At 43.0% G+C, this 26,329-nt stretch overlaps 1 protein-coding gene across 1 annotated transcript in view; it reads right to left on the reverse strand.

Moving 5' to 3' along the window:
- LOC130361218 (cytochrome P450 2K1-like) overlaps window positions 1-26,329 on the reverse strand; it is a 221,263-nt gene that overhangs the window by 40,946 nt on the left and 153,988 nt on the right. The window contains exons 6-7 of the mRNA XM_056563949.1: window positions 3,984-4,146; window positions 1,406-1,555 (exon numbers count right to left, since the gene is read on the reverse strand). Of these exons, the coding sequence (XP_056419924.1) occupies window positions 1,406-1,555; window positions 3,984-4,146 (313 nt within the window). The remainder of the gene's footprint in view (window positions 1-1,405; window positions 1,556-3,983; window positions 4,147-26,329) is intronic.

Genomic DNA, 26,329 nt, shown 5'->3' on the forward strand with positions numbered 1-26,329 from the left:
CGCAGTGGCCCTTTAAATCGCAGAGACCCGGCGCGCGCGCGCCCTAGGGAGCGGGGCCGCGCGCAACGGGACAGGACCGACGGAGAGCGAGTCAGGTACGGGAGCCGGGGTGCGCATCGCGAGCGGGCGCCACCCGCATCGCGAATCGCATCCCGGCTGGGGGCGGTATCGCAGCGCACCCGGTCAGTAGATCTGACCGGGGCGCTGCAGTTGTGAGGATGTTGCGAGCGCTCCGGGGAGGAGCGGGGACCCGGAGCGCTCAGCGTAACAACTACTATATTATTGCTTTCTATGTACAAGAATACAACTATTATAATACTGCTCCTATTTACAACAATATAACCCCATAATTACCCCACAAATTCAAGATGATGTACTCCAACTAGTTTCTTTGTTCTTTTTGTTTCTTTTTTAACTTTTTTCTTTTTTGTTGTTCCAAACGCTGAGCAGCGAAGTGCCCCTTTAAAAGTCTTAGTCTTAGTCTCTTTTAGGTTCACAACTAAGACACATTCAGATAACTGACTAGTAAAAAATTATTTGAAAGGTAGATGTGGTAAATGTTTACACTGTGCCCACCTGCCGAAAGGTGCATTTCTTAGTTATATTCTTGTACATAGAGAGCAATATTATATTGGTTATATTCTTGTACATAGTAGCAGTATTATAATAGCTTTATTCTTCTACACAGGTGGCAATATTATAGTAGTTATGCTCTTGCACTGCAAATGCAGCTGCTATATATATAGGGTCCCAAGTAACAAGTAAGAAGTCCCATATTCCATAAGCTTAGATGCCACTCATTATGCATATCAGAAAAATAGTCATTAAAGGGGGATTCTGGTGAAAAAAATATTTTTTTTTCATCTCAACTGGCTCCAGAAAGTTAAACAGATTTGTAAATCACTTCTATTAAAAAATCGTAATCCTACCAGTACTCAGCTCAGTATCAGCTGCGGAAGTTGAGTTGTTCTTTTCTCTCTGACCACAGTGCTCTCTGCCGACACTTATGTCTGTCTCAGGAAATGTCCAGCGCAGGAGAGGTTTTCTATGGGGATTTGCTCCTACTCTGGACAGTTCCTGAGACAGACAGAGGTGTCAGTAGAGAGCACTGTTGTCAGACAGAAAAGAACAACTCAACTTCAGGAGCTGATAAGCACAGTTAATATGAAAAAAAAAAGTTTTTCACTGGAATACCCCTTTAAATAATCAAGTTTTTAATTTTTTTTCAAATGAATTAATAAATGTTATTTATTTTATGGAGATGATTATTATGGCCCTTTAGTCCTATAGGTGATATCTATATTGTATTGTTCAACGTGAGATGTCTTTGTATTTTGAGCCCCTCTTTGGAGTCTCTCATCAGTCTATATACATAAGCTGTAGTATAATAAGACTTGTTTCTTGCCTTTGTAGGATTTGAATGTCTCCACTAAAAAAATGGATTCCTCAGCAATTTTGTCTTCTATGGTTCTTTTGCCCATACCCAAATCGCGTAGTGTAGAAATACTGAAACGCCGCATGGTTTTCCAGCTTTGTCCAGAAGTAAAGATAACACCTGAGGAATAGACAGTGAATAAGTTCTCTGCTTTTCATCATGAAGCCAACCTAGATCCAAACTGGTTAAAATTACATTGTTTTAAAGACAACAAAATTAATTACAGTATATGATATATTAAATGGGCACTGTCAACATTTTAAGCTTTTTAAATGTTGTGCATCATGGCAAAACATTAAAGGGGTACTCCGCTGCTCAGTCTTTGGAAGAAACTGTTCCGAAGCTGGCACCGGGAGCTCATGACGTCATAGCCCCGCCCCCTCATGATGTCACACCCCGCGCCCTCAATGCAAGTCTATGGGAGGGGGCGTGACAGCCATCACACCTCCCATAGACTTGCATTGAAGGGGCGGGACATGAGGCTATGACTTCATGAGCTCCCAGTGCCAGCTCCAGTGTTCGGAACAGTTTGTTCCAAACGCGTAGCAGCGGAGTACCCCTTTAACCTTTCTAATATACTTAAAAAAAATGTATTTCCTTTTTATAGAAATCATGGCTTATAAAAAAAAAAAAAAAAAAAAAAGACCACTAGGTGTTTCCATACTCTCCAGAACATAATACTGTCCAGCTGCAGTATCATCTTTGTCCCAGCTGAAGCACAGGGGCAAAGTCCAGGAGGTGAGGGCGGGACTTGCTCTTCTCTGTGCTCACTCCTGTCCTATCAGATTACAGCATGAAAACAGAGAGGAGGAGGTTACAGAGCAGCTTGCAGTGATTAGATGAAGAGGCTGAGCACAACACAGCAGACACAGGGAGGAAGTGAATGCATTGTGAGTGATGGCGGGCTCAGTGCTTGTCTAGGACAGGCCCCTTCCTGAACAGTGGATGGCAGAATAAGTAAGCAGCAGAACAGAGGGCTTTGTGAGCCAAATACAGAAGATTGACACATAAAAAAGACACATAAAGCATGAGCATGACCTAGTGAGTAACATATAGAAGCATTTTTTTCTGTGATATCACTGGTACCTTTTAATCCAGGAGATTTGGTGGGAAATGTAAGCCCTGAATTATACAGCTAGCATTGTTCATATTAAATGAAATACTGTTTTTTTCCAAATTTCCAAACAGCTGTTTTTTCATGTTAACTATATTTGTAAATTTTGGCAATATTGTTTAAGAAAACACATACTGTAAGTTAGCATTTGCCTATTGATTTAAGTTAAAGGTGTTCCTTAGAACTTAAAGGAGTACTCCACTGCTCAGCGTTTGGAACAAACTGTTCCAAACGGTGGAGCCGTTGCCGGCAGCTCGTGACGTCCTAGCCCCGCCCCCTCATGATGTCACACACCCCCCTCAATGCAAGTCTATGAGAGGGGGCGTGACAGCCGTCACGCCCCCTCCCATAGACTTGCATTGAGGGTGCAGGGCGGGACATCATGAGGGGGCGGGGCTATGATGTCAGAAACTGCCAGCTCCAGCGTTTGGAACAGTTTGTTCCAAATGCTGAGCAGCGGAGTACCCCTTTAAATGATGAAGGTTTTTCATTACAATAGGCAGCAATATTTGATTGATGGGGATATAACCCCCAGGGACATTGTTGGTCAGGACAATGAGAAGACATGGCTCTCTTGTGGCTTTTGTGCCCCATTTGTCACTTACACAGGCCTATTGCCATGTTGATGGTGAGTGTCTGTGTCTGGTTCCACAGTTCCATCTCTTTCCCAGGTATGGGGTCCTGAAGGTTGTTCCTCCGCTGATGAAATATTTGTACCATGTCCTAAGGATATCCACTTTAGTGAAATGGAAAGCTTTTTTTTTTTTTCTAATGAAAGTACTGAATAATCAGTTTGCCCATTTTCTTTTTATTTGTTTTCTATGTAGTTTACTTTAAAAGGGAACATTTTTATTGTATTATTTTCCATTTGAAGAAGCAAGACACCTACCATAAACATCTGATCAACATTCTACAATGTGTTATTTGTATTCACCTTTCACATGATGTCCATGCATACAGTGTATTCAGAAATTTTTTAGGCCCTTTAATTTTTTCACATTTTGTTGTTGTGGCCAAAAAAAAAAAAAATTAATCTAGCTTAACCCATCATTCTGCTCTACCCCATAATGACAAATGTAAAACAGAATGTTACAAATATTCACTAACTTATTTAATAGAAAAAAATTATGTCTTAAATCGATATAAGTATTTATACCCTTTACTCTGGACAAAGTTGAAGGCATGAGGCCACAAGGTTTACACTCTTGAATTATTTTTTTTTCCCCTCCTTCTCATAAAAAAAAAAAAAAAAAATGCACCCAAAAGGTCTATTGTGATCTTATAAGGGGAGACACAATATGTAAAATAAAAAATGGAAAATAAAGGGACTAAAAAAGTAAAAATTAATGGACTGCACAGATCACATCCTTATTTATTAATTGTTTTCTGTATAACCTAATACATAACATTTTCTATCACATCATATATAATTACCATATCCTTTTGTTGCATCTAATAGAACAGGCAATGTGGGTCTGTCAGAGAACTCCTCTGCCTGGTTGACAAGAGCTTCTTTCACGGTGTCATATCCGCTCAGCACAACCATCTTCTGGACTCCTATCTTTATACTGAACACTGGGCCGTACTTCTTAGCAAGCTGCAAAATAAAATAACAAGTCAGTATGACCCTGAGGAGGTGGAAGTCAGTGTATGCAGTGCACCAGATGAAGGGCTGGACATGGACATGTCGTTTTTGGGGACCACAGGGTATTATCGTAGATTTGTCACAGACTATAGTAAATCATACACAAAGAAAAGTCCCCAAGGATTAGTGACCCAACACTAGATTAGCAAAACACCAAAAGAACAAATTAATTTATGTGGATCAAATATTCAAACTTTATTACAGCTAAATTGAGACAAAGAATAAACAAATCACTGTAAAAACTATTAAAATCATGACAACGAAAACGGTTAAAGCGATAAGCGGAACGTTGGGTCTGGCGGTTGGCTAGGATTACTTACCAGGTTGTATAGCGTATTTTTTATCATGCTGAAATATATGTTCTCCATAGCATGCATTACTAACTATTGTGCTCTAGGTCTCCTGTTGTATTTTACTATGCACTTGTTGAATGACTGCACTTTACTACTTATTTATTAACCTTTGGTAACTCATATGGAGACCAGTGTTATTTAATATGTACTGTTATTATTGCACTATATTTATCTATATTGTCTCCAACAAAGGAGCCCTTCCTTATACACTTTTTGATGATTGCACTTTACTATAGTGATCTGTAGCTCCCTGGTGCCCTATATGGAGATCAGTATTTGATCCATTTACCCTATACAATTACTTCCTTATCCTAGCCACCACCATTTGGTTCTTGTCCACTGGACTACTATTTTTGGAATATTTTTGCGGTCATAGAGAAGGAATGTCTAGCTGTGGTCTGGGCTTTGCAAAAATTACAGCCATACCTGTATGGCAGGGATTTTACTGTCGTAACTGATCAAAACCCTCTACATTGGTTGGACAGAGTGTCAGATAACAATGGCAAACTGCTTCGCTGGAGTCTTATCCTCCAACAATATAATTTCACTGTCCAACACAGGAAAGGAAGCCTGCATCAAAATTAAGATGGATTAATGCCTTATGGAGAAATAGACAGTTAATGGAGACAGATCTATCAGCCTGGAGAAGCAAGATCTCTATCTCCAGCTTAAGGGGGAGGTGTCAGGCCCAAGGCCTGATTATGGAATCATACATGAGTATTATAATTGTATTTGTGTATAATGTATAATCTAAGACATGGGTGAGGGTTCATTCGGACTGTGTTATACCTCCTTTGAAGTCAGGCACTCTGGTCATCATAAAACAAACTAAGATAAGGGACCAGGAAAGAGGGATGGCAGCTTGCCCCACCACCTTGTGGGGTCAGATGAATTCCCTTTTCCCTCCTAAAAAGCCACTATAAAACTGAGATGCTGGACAAAAGCTGACAAGACATCCTAAGAAACAGCTGGACTCTCACTCACAAGGACTGCTATACCATTATGCTGTAAGGACTTTCTTTTTGTTTTCTGAACTTGTCTTGCTGAACTCTTTTATATATGTTTCTACCTGTATGTCACTTGCTTATTTTTTACGTAGCACTGTGATACCTTTTTTCAGATTAAATGTTTAATTGGTCAGCTCTGGTTTTTTATTTCTAAATATAGGAGATTGTCTTTCTGAAGGAAGCTCTGGTGAAACACGTTTGTGAAAGGGTTAATTTGGTGACTTGCTGGGACTAGTATGGGATACCCAGAGGCACACTCTCTCTAGCGTCTTGGCTGGACTGATAGGGTGGGATCATGACAGTGTTCATATTCCATTATTTTGCAATGTGGAAAAGGTTCTGACTTAATACTGAACAGTTTGAGACTTTGTTCATATTATGCAAAATCAGAAGACTATAACAAAATACAGCATAGCTAGGAAGGGTTGGGAAAATATGACTATTATCTATAGCTAATCACACTCACCACTCTGATTCCCTTCCAGGTCAGTACATAAAGACTGATATCCGATTATATCCAATAAGTTACAATGCAGGAATGCACAGGGTGGAGTGATTTTCATACCAATACATAATATAATCTGCGTCGCTACATAACTCTGGTGAGAGCAAATGTGCTAAGTCTGTGGTCCTGGCCATGTATATAATTATACTGCTCAGGACATGTTGGAATTGCCCCTGACATCAACCATTAGGGCGATGATGGCTTACCAGCCAGCCCCTAATCTATGCCCTTTAATGAGGGGGAACAACTTGGTTTAAACATTTCCCACTGACTCACAATAACTCAAAAATGTTATTGTTGTTGAAAGTCAATAATAAATCATAGTGATATTTTCAGGTAAGGCCAGATTTTGGTTCCAAATGAAAATGGTGGACCTAACACAAGGCTGACAGTCATTACATGGAGTTCGTGGTTTACTTACCAAACTCTTTGCCTCTAAAGGTCTTAGCTGCTATGTTGTCTGCCAGGGCGTAGTTCGCTGTAATACCAGATGGTGCTTAGGTTGTACGCTCAGTGATTTTCAAATCTCTCGTGTTTTCTGCTGGTGCCAGTTATAGTAGATCACACTCGACACCTTGTAGAGTGTGGTGCCTTGCATTCCTGCCAATATTAAGTATTTTGGTTCCTTGTCTTTGTTAGCTTGTTAACCTTGCATATCCTGACATGTTTACCTGACCTAATACTGTTCTGTTTATTATTTTGACCATGTTGTCCCTGTACTTTAGTTCAAAGGTGGGACTGGCAATCAATTGTAGAGCCGCTGCTTAGGGCAGCTATGCAAGCAGGCAGGGGTTCTGGGTAAGCCCAGGACACATTCTTCCCTGCCCTACATGACATGACTATACCATTTTAATACATTACACCACATTTCCGTGTTGCAGACATTTGTGCCCAATTAATAAATTCAGAGGAAAAACTGTCAGCTTCAAAACAAAGAACTAAAGCAAAACCAGCATTACTTATAAATTCCCACCAATATGAAGTACAGTAGAACCATCTTGTAGATATTATAAGTAGATGGTCTTTGTCATAGATTTTTGAATCTTACCTCTTGAAATGATAAATGAGGCTTTTCCATATTCAAGCTGAGAATGTTTCCGATTATTGGCAATGGCTTTGGACCAGGAGGATAATTTTGATGAACATGTTCCTTCTCTTTGTATACAATAATAGCTAGGAAAATACATGTAAGGATATAGCAACAAACTGTGACTGGATCAAGGGGCAACATCTTCAGAAGAGCCTGTGGTGGAGAAAAGACAGCCTTAAATTCTAGAAAAATGTTTATACCTAAAGGGCATGTATCTTCTCTTAAAGGGGTACTCCGACCCTAGACATCTTATCCCCTATCCAAAGGGTAGGGGATAAGATGTCAGATCGCTGTGGTCCCACTGCTGGGGAGCCCCGGGATCGCTGCTGCGGCACCCCGCTATCATTACTGCGCAGAGCGAGTTCATTCTGCACGTAATGACGGGCAATACAGGGGCCGGAGCATCGTGACATCACGGCCCGCCCCCCTCAATACAAGTCTATGGGAGGGGGCGTGGCGGTCGTCACGCCCCCTGCCATAGACTTTCATTAAGGGGACGGGCCGTGATGTCATGAGGGGCGGAGCCACGACGTCACGCTGCTCCGTCCCCTGTATCGCCCGTCATTACGCACAGTGCCACAGCGGCGATCCCGGGGGTCCCTAGCAGGCGATCCCGGGGGTCCCTAGCAGGACCGCGGCGATCTGACATCTTATCCCCTATCCTTTGGATAGGGGATAAGATGTCTAGGGGCGGAGTACTCCTTTAACTGATGATCACATATTTTGTAGGTAGGATTGAGGATTGGCGATTCAGACATATCTTTCCTTCTACCAAAGTTTTGCACAAATTGTGGATCCCTGGGGACCGAGCAACAAGCATTTACATCAATATTTTTAAAAATCTTAAAAAAGTTCCAGCTAAATCTTGTTGTCTTTCAGTGAATGGAACACTTTAAAAACTAAATAAGCGTGGCTGTTTCTTGTACAGACCAAATGTTATCCGTTGCCAGCTATGTTATGAATAAGAGACTGTCTACTATTAAGAATGTTCTACATTTCAACATACATAGGGGTTTTATATTAGAAATAACTCAGCCTCAAGTTGCATTAGCATCATTACCTTAGCAATAGCCAACCTAAAATAACATCAGCATGGAGTTTGTATGTTCTCCCTATGTTATGGGGATTTTCCTCGGGATACTTTGGTTTCCTTCCACACTCCTAAACATACTGATAGGTTAATGTGGGGACAGTAAGTGATGACTAAATAATTTGTAAAGTGTTGTGGAATATGTCAGCCTTATATATTATTATTGATTACTAATAAATTGTAGTTTGTTTTATAGTCCAAATTATAGACAAACGTAATCTAAGTAAGCTAATAACTTATGAGTAAACATTCACAGTGCAGGGAGCAAAAGTAAATGAATTCAAACCATTCCTTCCTGCAAATGGGATGCCTCACATACACGGCCCTCTCAAAGTCCTGCCACAGCATCTCAATTCTAGGATCTTTTTTAATGGTTCTTTAGTTTAGTTGTGTGCTTGTGGACAGTGAATCGATGTAAACCAGACCTGCAACCTCATATCCTTAGTTGAAACACTTTTACTCTAAATATTAGCACAATGGTTTACTTACTTTTTCTTCCTGCACTGTGATTGTTTACTCAGTGTGTTCAGTAACAGACATGTACATAAATTGTAGCTGAAACTTACACCAGCTGCTGGCTAGTATAGATTTTATTCTGAAGCACACAAGTAGCCACAGATGCGCCTGTTTTATTAAGTGGCCTGTGCTTTAAAATACATTAGAAGCTAAGTTCTGGTCTGCTCATAATTTTGCCCCTGGTCAGTAAGAGTTACAGTCTTTGACCAGTTGGCAGCTAGGAGGGAATATTCATATAGGCCTATATTCATAATAGGCCTCATGAGCCTCTCATTAGTGCTGCTGATTTAAAGGGGTACTCCACTGAAAATATCTTATCCTCTATCCAAAGGATAGGGGATAAGATGTTAGATCGCGGGGGTCCCGCCGCTGGGGACTCCCGTGATCTCCGCTGCGGCACCCCTGTCATGCGGGACAGGAAGCAAAATCCACTCCGCCCGATGACTGGCGATGTCAGCCGCCACGCCTCCTTCATTCACATCTATGGGAGGAGGCGTGATGGCTATGTACTAGCTGTCACGCCCCCTCCCATAGACATGAATGGAGGGGGCGTGGTGTGACGTCACGAACGCGGAAGCGGCAAGCTGTATTGCAGGTGACAGGAGGTATCTCTGAGGTCAGCCCACTGAACAATGCTTTGCTCTGCTTGTAACATGATAGATTTTATGGGTTTGCTCACTGCTGGCTGGAATTTGTAGTGCATCAACTGTACAACACAGGACTGCCTGAGATCACTGTCTGAGGTCCACCCACTGAACATATGCTGTGCTCAGCTTGCTTTTGAATTTTAGATCTTTCTTTCTCTCTCCAAAATGGTAGCCACAGTGCAGTGCATAGGGCTTTATAAGCCTCTCAAACCTACTCCTATGCTGTGTTCTATTGGCCTGGAAGCTAAATGACTCATCAATGCAAGCAAATAGCTGCAAGGCACGCTTGGCTACCCTGATGCCATCTCAATGTTCCCAGTACTTCCTTCTTTTATTGGGCTTCAAAACACTATAAGGGAGATTCATCATTGTGGTCTTTTGAAAGTGTGTCTTCAATTAATTCATTTTTGCTTTGGTTTTGCTTCCATGCACCATTTAATTATAATACTATTACAAAGGGGTTGAAAATTTGGCGCACGTGAGCAAAAACAATATATCATTCAGAACACTACTTTGATTACTTCTTTTCTCTGCAACTTTTTTGCACAAAAAGTTGCAGTTATGGCTTTTTTTGTGACTTTTTAAAATTGCTCTCTAAAAAAAGTTTCATAGGCCAAGTCTGGACCGGTGTAGATTTGTGGTGTTTTGGAGGGATTTGTGACACAGCAGGACTTGCTACTTCACAAGATCAGGGAGCATTCAAGCTGCATAAATAGAGATCTCCAGCCTGCATGGTCCCTGATCTACTAACAGCTAATGCAGGAGCAGAGCAAGGAGTGACATGTGGCCTGGGAGCAGACAGGATGGAGGGAGGGGGGCATCATCATTATCTTACTAGAGTGCAGGAATGTCTCCCTTTCTTGATCTGTTTAGGAGAATGCTTAACCCCTAAATGATGCAGAACGTATATTTTCTGTACTTTCTGCGACAGCTCCCATAATAGAATTCGGGGTCACATGTACGCAGTACGCAGGGACAGTATTAACCCTTTAAAATTTAAAAAAGCATTCCCGGCAGCTCAGTCGGGCTGATCGGGACCACCAGGGTGAAACCGCGGTGTCCCAATCAGCTGCACAGACACGATGAGGGGCCCTATCTGCCTCTTCGTTGTCCGATCGCCAAATGACTGATCTGTGCTTGAGATCCAGGCAGGAGCAGTCGAGCGCTGAAAACACTGATCAACGCTATGCTATGGAATAGCATTGATCAGTGTGGGCAATCAGTGTAATGCGTGTTATAGTCCTTTATGGGGGCTATAACATTGCAAAAAAAAAAAAGGGGGGGGGAAGTCAATAAAGATGATTTAACCCCTTCCCTAACAAAATTTGGAATCCCCTCTCTTCCCGTTTAAAAAAACAAACTTAAATAATAAAAATAAATATAAACATATGTGGTATCGCCGCATGTGTAAATGTCCGAACTATAAAAATATATCGTTAATTAAACCACGCGATTTATGGCGTACATGTAAAAAATAATTCAAAAGTCCAAAACAGCATATTTTTGGTCACTTTTTATACCATAAAAAAATGAATAAAAAGTGATCAAAAAGTCAAATCAAAACAAAAATGGTACAGATAAAAACATCAGATCATGGCGCAAAAATGAGCCCTCCTACATCCCCATATGCAGAAAAATAAAAAAGTTAAAGGGGTCAGAAGAGGACATTTTTAACCTGTTAAGGACCCAGGGCGTACGGGTACGTCCTGACACCCTTGTACTTAAGAACCCAGGACATACCTGTACGCCCATGGAAATTTCGGTCCCCGCCATGTGCCGGACCGGGCTGACTGCTGATATCGATCAGCAGGCACCCCACGCAAATGCCCAGGGGGGGTCATTAGACCCCCCCCCCCATGTCGGTGAATTCACACCGGCGATTTGCGGCTTTTGCAGGTCATACGGTCTATGGTGACCCGGAAAATAAAGGGGATCAGGGTTGTCCAAGACACCCACCAATACCCTGAAGGGATGGGAGTGAGGTGGCAGGAGTGCCACCCCTCCTATGCCTGCTATTGGTCGTCTAGAAGCGATGACCAATGGCAGATCAGGGGCGGGGGGGTTAACTTTCAGTTTCTCCGATATGCCCACCCACAATAGGTGGGGCAGAACTGGAAAACCCACAGAGGACTGGTGCCGAAGTCCACATACCGAATGTGGTCAGTGAAAATTAATTTAAAATGAATTTAATTTTTCATTTGCACAGCCCACTGTTCCAAAGATCTGTCAAATGCCAGTAGGGTGTAAATACTCACTGCACCCCTTATAAAAATTATGTGAGGGGTGTAGTTTCTAAAATGGGGTCACATGTGGGGGGGGGGGGGCACGGTTCTGGCAGCATGAGGGACTTTGTAAATGCACATAGCACCTGACTTCCATTCCAAACAAATTTTCTTTCCAAAAGCTCAAAGGCACTCCTTCTCTTCTGAGCATTGTAGTGCACCAGCAGAGCACTTGACGTCCACACATGGGGTATATTCATAATCAGAAGAAATGGGGTTACAAATTTTGGGGGTCATTTTCTACTATTACCCCTTGTAGAATTGTAAAATTTGGGGAAAAAACTGCATTTTAGTGAAATTTTTTTCTCATTTAAACATCCAACTTTAAAGGGGTTATCCACCATAAGGTGATTTTAGTACATATCTGGCAGACAGTAATGGACATGTTTAGGAAGGATCTGCGCTTGTCTTGGGGCTAAATGGCTATGTTGTGAGATTGCCATAACACTGTGGCTAGCTGTTTGTGAACTAGTACTTCCTGTTTGACTTTTCTTTTTTTGACTACAAATCCCACAAAGTCATCTTCTTCACTCCCACACATCAGCCTCCCCACCCATTGAAACATAAATGATTTGCATCCATTCAAATCAGTGTGGTTTTCAAACAGGGTGCCTCCAGCTGTTGCATTAGTTGCAGATTGATCCCTCCACCCATTGAAGCAGACAGGCTCCCTGTCATCAGCTGACTAGTGAGTCAGGTCTCAGCTGCATTGCAAGCTGGGAAAAATCTTAGACAACCGTCATTTTGTATGCTTGTAAAAATAAATATTGAAGTGAAAATCGCAGAAGAATTGTGAGAAAACCGTCACACACAGGTACAGACACTATATTATGAACTACACTAACTTTACAGCCCATGTAGCATAGTCAAATAAAAAAAAAAATCTGGAATACCCCTTTAACAAAAAGTCGTCAAACACCTGTGAGGTATTAAGGCTCACTGTACCCCTTATTACATTCCTTGAGGGGTGTAGTTTCCAAAATAGTATGCCATGTTTTTTGTTTTGTTTTGTTTAGTTTAGTTTATTTTGCTGTTCTAGCACCATATGGGCTTCCTAAATGCAACAAATTTGCTTTCCAAATGCCAAACGTGACTCCTTCTTTTCTGATCATTGTAGTGTGCCAGCAAAGCACTTGACGTCCACACATGGGGTATTTCCATACTCAGAAGAGATGAGGTTACAAATTTTGGGGGCATTTTCTCCTATTACCCCTTGTAAAAAAAATAATTTGGGGGAAAACTAGCATTTTAGTGGAAAAAAAAATCATTTACACATCCGACTTTAACGAAAAGTCGGCAAACACCTGTGGAATGTTAAGGTACCCCTTGTTACATTCCTTTAGGGGTGTAGTTTCCAAAATAGTATGCCATGTGTTTTTTTTTTTTTTTTTTTTTTGCTGTTCTGGCACCATAGGGTCTTCCTAAATGTGACATGCCCCCAAAAAACCATTTCGGAAAAACTCACTCTCCAAAATCCCACTGTCACTCCTTCCCTTCTGAGCCCTGTAGTGCACCGCCGAACACTTGACATACACATATGAGGTATTTCCTTACTGAAGAGAAATTGGGTTAGACTTTTTAGGAAGATTTCTCTCCTTTTACCCCTTGTAAAAATTCAAAAACTGGGTCTACAAGAACATGCAAGTGTAAAAAATGAAGATTTTGAATTTTCTCCTTCAATTTGCTGCTATTCCTGTGAAACACCTAAAGGGTTAACAAACCTTATGAATGTCACTTTGGATACTTTGAGGGGTTCAGTTTTTATAATGGGGTCATTTATGGGGTATTTCTAATAAGAAGGCCCTTCAAATCCACTTCAAAACTGAACTGGTCCCTGAAAAATTTCGATTTTGAAAATATGATGCAAAATTGGCAAATTGCTGCCATACTTTGAAGCCCTCTGATGTTTTCCAGCAGCAAAAACATGTCAACTTTATGATGCCAACATAAAGTAGACATCTTGTTTATGTGAATCAATATATCAATTTATTTGGAATATTCATTTTCCTTAGAAGCAGTGAACTTCAAAGTAAAAAAAATGCTAAATTTTCAATTTTTTCATCAAATTTTGGAATTTTTCACCAAGAAATTATGCAAGTATCGACAACATTTTACCACTAACATAAAGTAGACTATGTCACGAAAAAACATTCTCGGAATCAGAATGAAAGGTAAAAGCATCCCAGAGTTATTAATGCTTAAAGTGACAGTGGTCAGATATGCAAAAAAAGGCCGGGTTCTACACTGAAAATTGGCTGGGTCCTTAAGGGGTTAAACATATACATTTTCGTGCATGTAGTTAATTCTTTTTTGTAGAAGTAAGACAAAATCAAACCTATATAAAGTAGGGTATAATTTTAATCGTATGGACCTACAGAATAAAGAGAAGGTGTAATTTTTACCAAAAAATGCACTGCGTAGAAACTGAAGCCCCCAAAATTTACAAAATGGCGCTTTTTTCCTTTCAACTTTTGTTTCGCCATAAATTTTTGGGTAAAATGACTGATGTCAATACAAAGTAGAATTGGTGGCACAAAAAAAAAGCCATCATATGAGTCTGTAGGTGCAAAATTGAAAGGGTTATGATTTTTTATTTGTGAGGAGGAAAAAACAAAAGTGCAGTAACGGAAAACCCTGAGTCCTTAAGGTGTAAAGGACCTGAGTCACATGACCCACATGTCCTTAAGCCCTGCTGCACAGGAAGAAAACAGAGTGGAGTAAGGTGTGTGTGCTATCACTATTCACCTCCAAAGCTAAAGCCAGTATTCTAATCTTACATAATGCCTGATCCTCCAGTCCCCTCCAGAGCTGCAGCCACTATTTTGCTGTTACATCATGTCTTCTCCTCCAGTCACCTACAGAGCTGCACTCACTATTCTGCACTTGCATCATTTCTTATACTCTAGTCTCTTCCAAAGCTGGACTAACTATTTTGCTGCCTTATACTGCAGTGGCCTCCAGAGCTGTGTCGGCTTGACTACAGGTGATAGGAGTGTGATTGCTGTAATCACACTCCTATCACTCTCAGGCGGAGCTGTCTACAATAACTTACACTTACAGCCTTTACTTATTGCTGTGCTGCCCACACTTGCAGCCATAACTCACTGCTGTGCTGCCCACACTTACTGGGGGAGGGGGGTGGTTGAGGAGTCAGTGCAGCCAAGCTTCAAGTATTGGAGGAAGTCTTCCTCTCCAGTGCCTGAAGCCTGGCTGCTCTGACTCCACCTTCCTCATCAGTGTAAATCAGTGAGAAAAGCAGTACCAGCATTGCAAATCCCTTCTGGACAAATACCGTTGCAATGATTCTATCCCAATGGGAACGTGGTAGCCTCATTTCTGTCACTGTCAGACATCAGCATGTACAGGCTTCCTAAGAGTGACAGGAATGTGATAGAAGCTGTAGGGTTAGACACATATCTCCTCTCCTGTGTATAGGGGATAAGAACTTATGTACCACAGTTTGCCTTTAAGACAGTGCTAGAAAATAATGGCGGCCACACAAAATATTGGCACTTTGGGCCCAATTTGGATATTTCCACTTAGGGCTGTACTCACTTTTGTTGCCATGGGTTAGACATTAATGACTGTGTGTTGAGTTATTTAAAAGCGACAACAACATTAAACACTGTTATACAGGCTGTTCACTCACTACTTTACATTGTAGCAGAAGGTCATTTCTTCAGTGCTGTCCCATGAAAATATAGAAAAAAATATTTATAAAATGTGAGGGAAATACTGTATATTTCAGGAATTTAGGTGCACTACTGTGGTAGATGTAAACAATGACATTGGATAACCCTCAACACTGATGTTAAAATTGAGACATTAGCCAGTATATCCTTGTATGAAGGACATACCTGAGTCCGCACACCAGCACCAAGGTTTCTCAAGTGGCACAGGACCTAGCACTAACCTACCTGTGCGTGATAAGCAAAACCAAGGGTCAGTGGGCAATTACAGCAGCATTAGGCCGACTCACAGCCTCTTACACATCCACACCGTCTATCTGTTGTAGGATCTTATTGAGGCACTTGTAGTCTGTTGCAGGCATCCCCCATTGTATGCATTTTTATGCTGGGGATCGGCCTTAGCAACAGACCACAAGTGCAGGATCTGCTCCCCCAGCATAAATGCACAACCACATTTGGCGTTGAACACCTCCAGCCAGGGCCGGATCATCATTGGCGCTCATGGAGCACCTGCTCCGGGCCCCGTGCCCGCAGGTGGCCCCGTCACATTCGGAACATCCCTGCGGGCTGCTCAGTAGCGGATCGGGCCCCCCGATAGCCCGGCCGCGGCCACTTTAAAACAGTGACCAGCGGAGGCTCCTGTGGGCCCGCCCCGGACTCCTCCTGATTTTTCTATATTTCATATTTCCTTACCGTGCTGCGCTCGGCAGGCTCAGGTGATGCGTCGGGTCATGTGGGCTGTGACGAGTGACGTCTCCTGCGGCTCCTGCGCCTGCACAGCCTCAGGGGCGTCACTCATCATTTCCTGCAGGGCACAGTTTTCTTCATTACACCCCAGCGCTGCAGGAAATGACGAGTGACATCCCTGACGCCGTGCAGAGGAGCCGCAGGAGACATCACTCTCACAGCCCACAAGACCTGACGCATCACCTGAGCCTGCCGAGCGTGGCCAGGTAAGGAAATATGAAATATAGAAAAAGGAGGAAGAGGGGGGAGCAATGATGGGGGGAATGATTGGCAGGGGGGAATGATGAGTGGGGGGGGGAATGATGAGCGGGGGCGGGGAAATGATGAGCGGGGGGGAATGATGAGCGGGGGGGGGTAAGGATGAGCAGGGGGGGTTAATGATGAGCAGTGGGGGTTAATGATGAGCAAGTGGGGAATGATGAGCAGGGGGGAGAATAATGAGCAGGGGTGGTAATGATGAGCAGGGGTGGTAATAATGAGCAGGGGGGGTAATGAGGAGCAGGGGGGGTAATGATGAGCAGGGGGGAGAATGATGAGCAGGGGGGAGAATGATGAGTAAGGGGGAGAATGATGAGCAGGAGGGCGGGGGAATGATGAGCAGGGGAAAACATGGGAAAGGAGACGGGGGGGGGGTTAAATATGGCACAGAGGCTGATAAAAGGGGGAGGAAGGAGGGGGGGAGAAACTGAGGATCAAGGGGAATCAAAGTTGGGGTGATGATGAGGCATATAGTGAGCTATAGTCATTTATTTTACATAAATTTTTTCCCCTCAAATTTTCCTGTGAAAATGAGGGTACGTGTTATATGCCAGTGCGTGTTTTACGCAGATAAATACTGTAATTCCCCCTCCCCCCTTCACATTCAGCAGGACATCCCTGTGTCTTGAAGGATTTTTTCGGGACACAAGGATGTCCCGGTTACCTTTCTGTGGCCCCGCAATAACTTTAAAAACGCAGGGAGGTAGCGCATGCAGGGACATCACTGACGTCCCGTGCGCACGCCCATAGGAGCGGAGCAACGAGGATGCACGCATGGTAAGCTACCTGCACATCATCTTCAGTGCTCCGACCACCGCTCCTCCGGTCCCGGGACCTACTGCTATGGCCCCTAGGCCATTGCAGTAGATCATCACCCCGGACCAGAGGGGCGGTGGTCGGAGCTCTGAAGTGGGGCAGTAAACAGACATACAGTTCTCCAGCCATATACTGTATATGATCGGAGGCTGTATGTCTGTGGGGGACACTGCCAATGTAATGTGGGGGGACTACAACCTAATGCGGGGGAACTGCAACCTACTCTGGGGGAACTACAACCTAATGTGGGGGAACTGGGGGTGGGGTTGGTGAAGAAAAGTGTAGTGAAGAAGGACCAGGAGGGCATGGGGGGCTGAAGTGAGGTTGTTTGGGGGGTGGGGGGTGAGGTAAGGTAAGTGTGGGTTTGGTAAAGGGGGCAGAGGAGTATGAAGGGGACTGAGGGGGGTAGGGGGTGCAGAAAAGTGGAATAGTGGAGAAGGACCAGGAGTGTTGAAGGGGGGGACTTAAAGGGGTACTCCACCCCTAGACATCTTATCCCCTATCCTTTGGATAGGGATAAGATGTCTAGGGGTGGAGTACCCCTTTAAGGACCAGGGGAGGACTAAGGCTAAGTTTCCAGAGAAGCAGAATTTCGCTTGTTTTCAATGGGATGCTGCTGCTCTGTGCACACTACGGAAGACATGTGTGGTAGTATTGTTTTTAGAGGGCATGATGTTTGGCAGTATAATATACAGAGTACACAGGGTTTGGCAGTATAATATACAGGGTACACAGGGTTTGGCAGTATTATATTTAGGAAGCACAGTCTCTTGAAGGGTTTGATTGGCTGGCAGAGTGAGGAACCAATGATGTCCAGGCGTCAAACTTTACAGAGGAAGATGGAGCTGGAAGAAGACCTGGTGTCTGGACCAGATGAAGAAGAAAAGGAAAGAAAACAGAGAAGACGTCTCCTGTGAGTGATTTTATGTTTGTGAATTCTCCTGACTGTCCCATTAGATCTCTTGTCACTTCTAAGTTTTGCAGTAATAATGGATGACACTGTATATGAGGCTCCAGCTGTTACAAAACTACAACTTCTAAAAGGCCTGAAGCTCTCCAGACATAATGGGTGTTGTAGCTTTGCAACAGCTGGAAAGAGTGACTTGAACTGAAGTGATTTTAGACCATGCAGCCCATTTTATTTTAACGGGGGCCTGACTCCTGTGACAACTACCAAAACAAAAAAAAGGGGACATAGTCTAATATACCCGGGCCTATTTTTGATCTCAGTCTGTTCCTTACTTGACAGGCCCGCAACAGGTCTCAGTGGAAGGGAAGGGGGACTATCAGGGGGGTGGGGGGCCCATCATAATGAAGTGCTCCGTCTTACAGGCAGTCTTAATCTGGCCCTGCCTCCAGTCATTTGAGACCACGTCTTTGTTGTTGTTTAACCCCTTAACGACGGAGGATGTAAATGCACGTCCTGGTGAGGTGGTACTTTACTCACCAGTACGTACATTTACGTCCTAAGCATAACCGCGAGCATCGGAGCGATGCTCGGGTCATGCGCGGCGGGTCCCTGCTGCTATCAGCAGCCAGGGACCCGCCCGTAATGGTGGACACCCGTGATCCCGTGGATGTCCACCATTAACCACTTAGATGCCGTGATCAATACAGATCATGGCACCTGCAGCATTGCGGTCACTAAAATGGATGATCGGATCGCCCGCAGCGCTGCCGCGGCGATCCGATCATCCAGCACGGCAGACGGAGGTCCCCTCACCTGGCTCCGTTGTCTCCCGGGCGTCTTCTGCTCTGATCTGCCTTCCCGCAGACCAGAGCAGAAGATGACCGATAACCCTGATCAGTGCTATGTCCTATACATAGCACTGAACAGTATTAGCAATCGAATGATTGCTATAAATAGTCCCCTATGGGGACTATTAAAGTGTAAAAATTAAAGTAAAAAAAGTAAAAAAATAAAATAAAACAATGTGAAAAAACCCCTCCCCCAATAAAAACGTAAATTGTCCCATTTTCTCTATTTCACCCCCAAAAAGCGTTAAAAAAATATTTTATATACATATTTGGTATCTCCGTGTGCGCAAATATCTGAACTATTAAAATAAAATGTTAATGATACCGTACAGTGAACGGCGTGAACGTAAAAATAAAAAAGGGCCAAAATTTATTCCCAAAAAAATTAATAAAAAATTGATTAAAAGTTCTATATAAGCAAATATGGTATCATTAAAAAGTACAGTTCACGGCGCAAAAAATTAGACCTTATACCTCCGCTTATATGGAAAAATGAAAAAGTTATAGGTCTTCAAAATAGGGGGATTTTAAACGTACTAATTTGGTTAAAAAGTTAGCGATTTTTTTTAAGCGCAATGGTTATAGAAAAGTATGTTATCATGGGTATCATTTTAATCATATTGACCCAAAGAATAAATAACGTAAATTGTACGGAGTGAAAACAAAACCTTCCAAAATTGGCAAAATTGCTGTTTTCTTTTTAATTTCCCCACACAAATAGTATTTTTTGGTTGTGCCATACATTTTATGGTAAAGTGAGTGATGTCATTACAACGGACAACTGGTCATGCAAAAAACAAGCCCTCATACTAGTCTGTGGATGAAAATATAAAAGAGTTATGATTTTTTTGAAGGCGAGGAGGAAAAAACGAAAACTTAAAAATTCAATTGTCTGCATCCTTAAGGCCCAAATGGGCTGCGTCCTTAAGGGGTTAAATTTTATACTTGGAGGTGTGTATACTCCATATTTAATGCACCTGGGACACTTTCTAGGCAGCATTAAGGTCCACTTGTGAGGCCAGCAACCATATCAGCCAACTTAGGTGGGGCTTGTATTCTGCCTCCCTCCTCCCATTGTATGTGTGCTCACACTGGAGGGTACCTGGGAGGACGCTGTGAGTCGGCCTAATACTGCTGTAATTTCCCACTGGCCCCTGGTTTTGTTTATCATGCACAGGTAGGTTAGTGTTAGGTCCTGTGCCATTTGAGAAACCTTGGCGTTGGTGTGCGGGCTCAGGTATGTCCTTCATATAAGGATATACTGGCGAATGTCTCAACTTTAACATCAGTGTTGAGGGTTATCCAATGTCATTGTATACATCTCCCACAGTAGTGCACCTATATTCTTGTATTATTCTAATTGTTACACATCCACACCGTCTATCTGGTATAGGATTCTATTGTGGCATTTGTAGTCTGTTGCAGGCATCCCCCATTGTATGCATTTTTATGCTGGGGATCGCCCCTAGCAACGGACTACAAGGGCAGGATCTGCTCCCCCAGTATAAATGCACAACTGCATTTGGGGTTGAGCACCTCCAGCCATTTGAGACCACGTTGGTGTTGTTGATAATACTGTATATATAAAGTAATGTGAGGGGTGGACTCACTTATAGGAGAAACTATATATACAGTAATGAGATGGGTGGACTCACTTATGGGATATACTGTATATACAATGTGAGGGGTGGACTCACTTATGGGATATACTGTATATATAATGTGAGGGGTGGAGTCACTTATGGGATATACTGTATATAATATGAGGGGTGGAGTCACTTATGGGATATACTGTATATATAATGTGAGGGGTGGACTCACTTATGGGATATACTGTATATAATGTGAGGGGTGGACTCACTTATGGGATATACTGTATATAATGTGAGGGGTGGAGTCACTTATGGGATATACTGTATATAATGTGAGGGGTGGAGTCACTTATGGGATATACTGTATATATAATGTGAGGGGTGGACTCACTTATGGGATATACTGTATATAATGTGAGGGGTGGAGTCACTTATGGGAGATACTGTATATATAATGTGAGGGGTGGACTCTCTTATATGAGATACTGTATATTTAATGTGAGGGGTGGACTCACTTATGTAAAATACTGTACCTGTAAATATTTTTACTCACTCTCAATATGTCTTTAAGTACTGTTATACCTTACCACCTGTGTTTAATATGTATTTCTACAGAATTGCTGGAACTTAACCTCCTTCTTTTGCCGTCTTTGCACAATTCTGCTGGATATAGCAGTTGTTTTATTTGCCATCTTAAGCCCTTTGGGTTACTGTGGCAATACATAGTGACTTTCTAAATGTTTAATATAGCATATTAAGCGTGCAAAAACAAAAAAGACAGGTGGTGGCTGGGTATGAAGTGTGCAAAAATTGTTTTTTAAATAAATCTTAATAATGCTTCTTTCATACTGCGGCTGCACCCCATCAAGAACGCCCGTCAAACTTTGTTTTTTTTTCAGAGTTTGGCAGCCGTCATTTTGACGGAGTGGAAGTGTCAACAGCTGATCTCGATGGATCCTTTTATATTCAATGGGGTCTGTCGGGCGCCGCTGTTTTTCAGTAGGAATAGTGGAAGAAAAAGTCGGCGCAAGCTGTATTTTTTTCTCCCGCTATTTTCCCCGATGGCCACCACACTACCGAAAAACAAGGGTCGTGTGGAAGAAGCCTAAAGTGATGTTTTAAAGTCCCTTGGTAATATCAGTCATGTTTTGTTAACTCTTCAGCATTAGTTCTATTCAGTGCTACACATCTAAATGCTGTTAAACCAGTTCAGGAAAGATGGCGGTCCATATTATGATATACAAATAAAGTGAAAAAAAAATAAAATAAAACTAAAAAAAATGTAATTACAATTAGAAAATATAAACAGATTAGAAAAAAAGAACAGGTTTCAGTATATGGTTCTAATCAGACAATGCATTCTCTTTAAAGGGGTAGTCCAGTGGTGAAAAACTTATCCCCTATCCTAAGGATAGGGGATAAGTTTGAGATCGCGGGGGGTCCGACCGCTGGGGCCCCCTGCGATCTCTCTGTACGGGGCCCCGGCTCTCCGCCGAGATAGCGGGTGTCGACCCCCGCACGAGGCGGCGGCCGACACGCCCCCTCAATACATCTCTATGGCAGAGCCGGAGATTGCCGAAGGCAGCGCTTCGGCTCTGCCATAGAGTTGTATTGAGGGGGCGTGTCGGACGCCGCCTCGTGCGGAGGTCGACACGCCCCCTTCCAGCGGGCTGTCGGGGCTCCGTACAGGAGATCGCGGGGGGCCCCAGGGGTCGTGACCCCCCACGATCTGCAACTTATCCCCTATCCTTAGGATAGGGGATAAGTTGCTCACCACTGAATCACCACTGGACTACTCCTTTAATGAATATATCCTAATCTGCTGCCCCCAGATGGTCCACAACCTACTTTTTTGGTTATAAAGAGTGAGCAGACAGGAAACATAACTGACCTGAGCCGTGGTCCCGATTCTCCAGTGTCTGAAGCTCTAATACGATGGATTGCTCAAGGGCGAATAGGAAGGAGGCAAGTTTACTTTGTACACAGACGCCTTACTGATTTAAGTTGACAAACCTGTCTGGTGTCCCAGGAATTCTTATATGAAGTAATAGTTGTTAAAACAGGTGGGTTTCTTTCTCATTAACACATTGATCACTTGCTCCTCCCCTTGCACTATATATATAAATGTTTGTGTATTTTATGCAATGCATCTTCATTATTTGTTTTTATTGTTCTGCTCAGTTATAGGAGGCGAACAATGAAAATAATGGCGGTCCTGGATCCAATATATGCTGGACACGGATGTCGCCCAACACACCCAGTAGACCTAAATAAGGTCCATCAGGATTTCATCTTGATGTCTAGTATTTTGAATAGAGCTGTGCTGCACTATACAGTGATCCCTCAACATACGATGGTAATCCGTTCCAAATGGACCATCGTTTGTTGAAACCATCGTATGTTGAGGAATCCGTGCAATGTAAAGTATAGGACAGTGATCTACAACCTGCGGACCTCCAGATGGTGCAAAACTACAACACTCAGCATGCCCGGACAGCCAAAGGCTGTCCGGGCATGCTGGGTGTTGTAGTTTTGCAACATCTGGAGGTCCGCAGGTTGAAGACCACTGGTAGAGGAAGTTGTACTCACCTGTCCCCACCGCTCCGGACCGTCACCGCTGCCCTGGATGTCGCCTTCCATCGCTGTCGCCGCATCCCCGAGGTGTCCCGGTAACACTCCGGTAAGGCTCCGGTAAGGCCTCTGCTTCCCCGGCATCCTCGCTCTCCGTCGCCGCCATCATGTTGCTGAGCACGCCGCTCCTATTGGAGGACGGGACGGCGTGCGCAGCGACGTGATGACGACGATGGAGAGCGCCGACGATGCGGGGGATCCCGAAGAGGACACGCCGAAGCCCAGAGGACAGGTAAGTGATCGTCAGCGGACCACACAGGGCACTGTAAACGGCTATCCGGTGGCAGCCGAAACAGTCTGCGCTGCCGGATAGCCATTTATGCAATGGAACCGACATACAAATAGCCCATAGCACAAATACAGCATCAGAGTCATGTTCCTGAAATGAATACAGCACTAGAATCATGTTCATATAATAAATATAGCACCAAAACCAAGCTCATAATGTAAGTGTTGTTGTTCAGTGCTGTCTGAGGACAGATGAAGTGTTGATAGCTTCATATTTGTAGCAGCTGTGTCAAACTTGCGCATGGTAAGTCTTCCTTTCGTTTGATTTTGTTCTGTCTTTCCCAACATGATGTCTTTCTCTAACAACTCTAAGAAAGCATAGCTCCCTGCCCAGGGGACTACTTAGGGGGCGTCAGGGAAGACTTACAAACGTTATATCCTTACCATCCCTGCGGGCAGAAACATCCCCCGGGGATGGTGAGGATGAAGATTTTACCATATATAACGCGTTGCCAATTGTTATACTGTGTATGGTAAAATCTAATGCTTGGTTCCCTTTAACATTTTAAATGGAATCTTTGAATGCTAAACACTAGGATAAGATATATGGCTTATAATTTCTGGAAAAAATGGAACCTTAAAGGGGTACTCCGCTGCTCAGTGTTTGTAACAAACTGTTAAATGTTATGATTGAGAGGGGTGCTGAGACTCCAGCCAATCAAAAGAACAAGCAGGGATAAATGCTCGGTAGCATGCTTTACTCCTCAACTCTTAGCGAACTTTGTCTCCCTGCCCCATGGATTTCTAATAGAGCTAAGTGCTGGGAGATAAAGTGCGCTACCAAGTGCTTATCCTCTCTTGTTCTCCTTACAGGTGGGGGTCTCAGCACCGATTAAATTTTTGACATATTTCTGTACAGGTCAACAAAAAAAATATTAAGTGACAGGTATTGTATATTTTAAAAGAAATGAGAATACTGTAATAATGACAATGTTCCTTCCTCTTCCAGTGGTTTGTAAAATCCTCAAATCCTCATTTACATATAGTTTTTCTATCAACAATTTTCTTTTTTTTTTTTTTTCATTTGGAATTTTTAGTACCGTATATACTCAAGTATAAGCCGACCCGAATATAAGCCGAGGTCCCTGATTTCACCCCAAAAACCGAGCAAAAGTTATTGACTCGACTATAAGCCTAGGGTGGGAAATACATCATCTCCCCCTGTCATCATCCAGACCCTGTCATCATCCAGACCCCCGTCATCATCACCCTGTCATCATCCAGACCCCCGTCATCATCACCCTGTCATCACCCCCCCCCCCCCCCCCATCATCACCGCCTGTCAATCCCTTCAATCAGTGGTGTTCAACCTGCGGACCTCCAGATGTCACAAAACTACAACTCCCAGCATGCCCGGACCGGGCATGCTGGGATTTGTAGTTTTTAAACATCTGGAGGTCTGCACGTTGAAGACCACTGTCGGGCCTTCGTCATCATCCAGACCCCCCCCCCTTTAGTTTTCTACTCACCTCCCCTCGGTGGGAAGGAAGGGTGAGCTGGTCCAGGCCATCTATGCTGCAGGGACCGTCCAGTGGGGAGGGTTAGTCGTTCCGGGCTGTCCATCTTTACCGGGAGGCCTTTTCTCCGCTCCAGGCCCGGCCCTGGACTAGTGACGTTGCCTTGACGGAGTGGGAGTTGAGGATGATATTAATGTGAAACCCTTTGTAGACTATAATTTGTTAAATATACTAATTCATTTGTAAACTAGTGCTTTCCCAACATGATCTGACAGTGGTGGACTGGTGGGATTTGTAGTAGCCAGAAGACAGCAGGCTGTGGTAGACTGGTGGGATGGGTAGTAGCCAGTGTACAACAGGCAGTGGTGGTTGGAACAGTGCAAGTTATTTTAGGCAGCAGAAAGCAGGAGTGGTTGTAGTACTGTCTTATCTGGCACATACGTTTTTAACTTCAAGCTGATCCATGCCTGAGTTTTTCTGTGTTGCTGCCAGACAATCTTGTTTGTTGATGAACACTCTCTTTGATGCTATACTGGAGAATGCATAAAGAATTCCTGATTGTTGGCAGAGGCCTGTCAGCGTTAAGGTGCACACAAAGATATCGGACGTCCCAATGGCTTTTTCCAATCGTTATAAAAATGATCTCTTTTTATAAGTTGCAACAGGATTTTGTCTCAAAATAGCAAAGAACTTTACGACAATAAAGAAATCGCTTTTGTAAATTTTTACATTTTGACAGTTTCTTCCCTTTTTTCCTCTCTCTTTCCTTGCTTCTACAACTTAGGCTTTAGGTGGGGAGTTTGGGGTTCATTGTCATTGTATATTTTGATGAGATAATTTTATATACAATGTATGTGATAAGAAAATGAAAGGAAAAAAATTGAAAATGTAAAAAAATATACAAAATTCCTCTTTTGGGAGTTAGAACAAGAACCTGTACACAATTAAGAATTATATAAAATGATCCCTTTAGGGGAGTTGAAATAGGACATTGAGGAACCAGTAGACAATAAAAAAAAGTTGCATTTATTTATTGATTTTTTTATTTTTTTTTGCATAAAAAAAAATATGAAAGAATTGGAATTCTCCCAACAAGAGAACAAGTTTGTACACACTGAAGAATTGGCTGTAATGCTGAAGAATAGATTGCTGGCCCTTAGCCTTAACTACTACTCCAAGTATCTACTGTAACATGTAGGAAAAACAAAGGATCCCGACACTCTTGAATATTTTGCTTCTTTTCTATTTTTATTCAGGCATTCAAATTACAGCAAATAAACGCAGCACGAGTTCCGGCCACAAGCCTTTGACACACACACGCACATGATATATAAGCCTCAGAGGCACATAATTAACATGTCATTAGTAACCTTGACAACAATATAAACAAAAACAACAGAAGATCTACA

Source organism: Hyla sarda, chromosome 3 (genome assembly GCF_029499605.1).
Source record: "Hyla sarda isolate aHylSar1 chromosome 3, aHylSar1.hap1, whole genome shotgun sequence".
Taxonomy (NCBI): Eukaryota; Metazoa; Chordata; class Amphibia; order Anura; family Hylidae; genus Hyla; species Hyla sarda.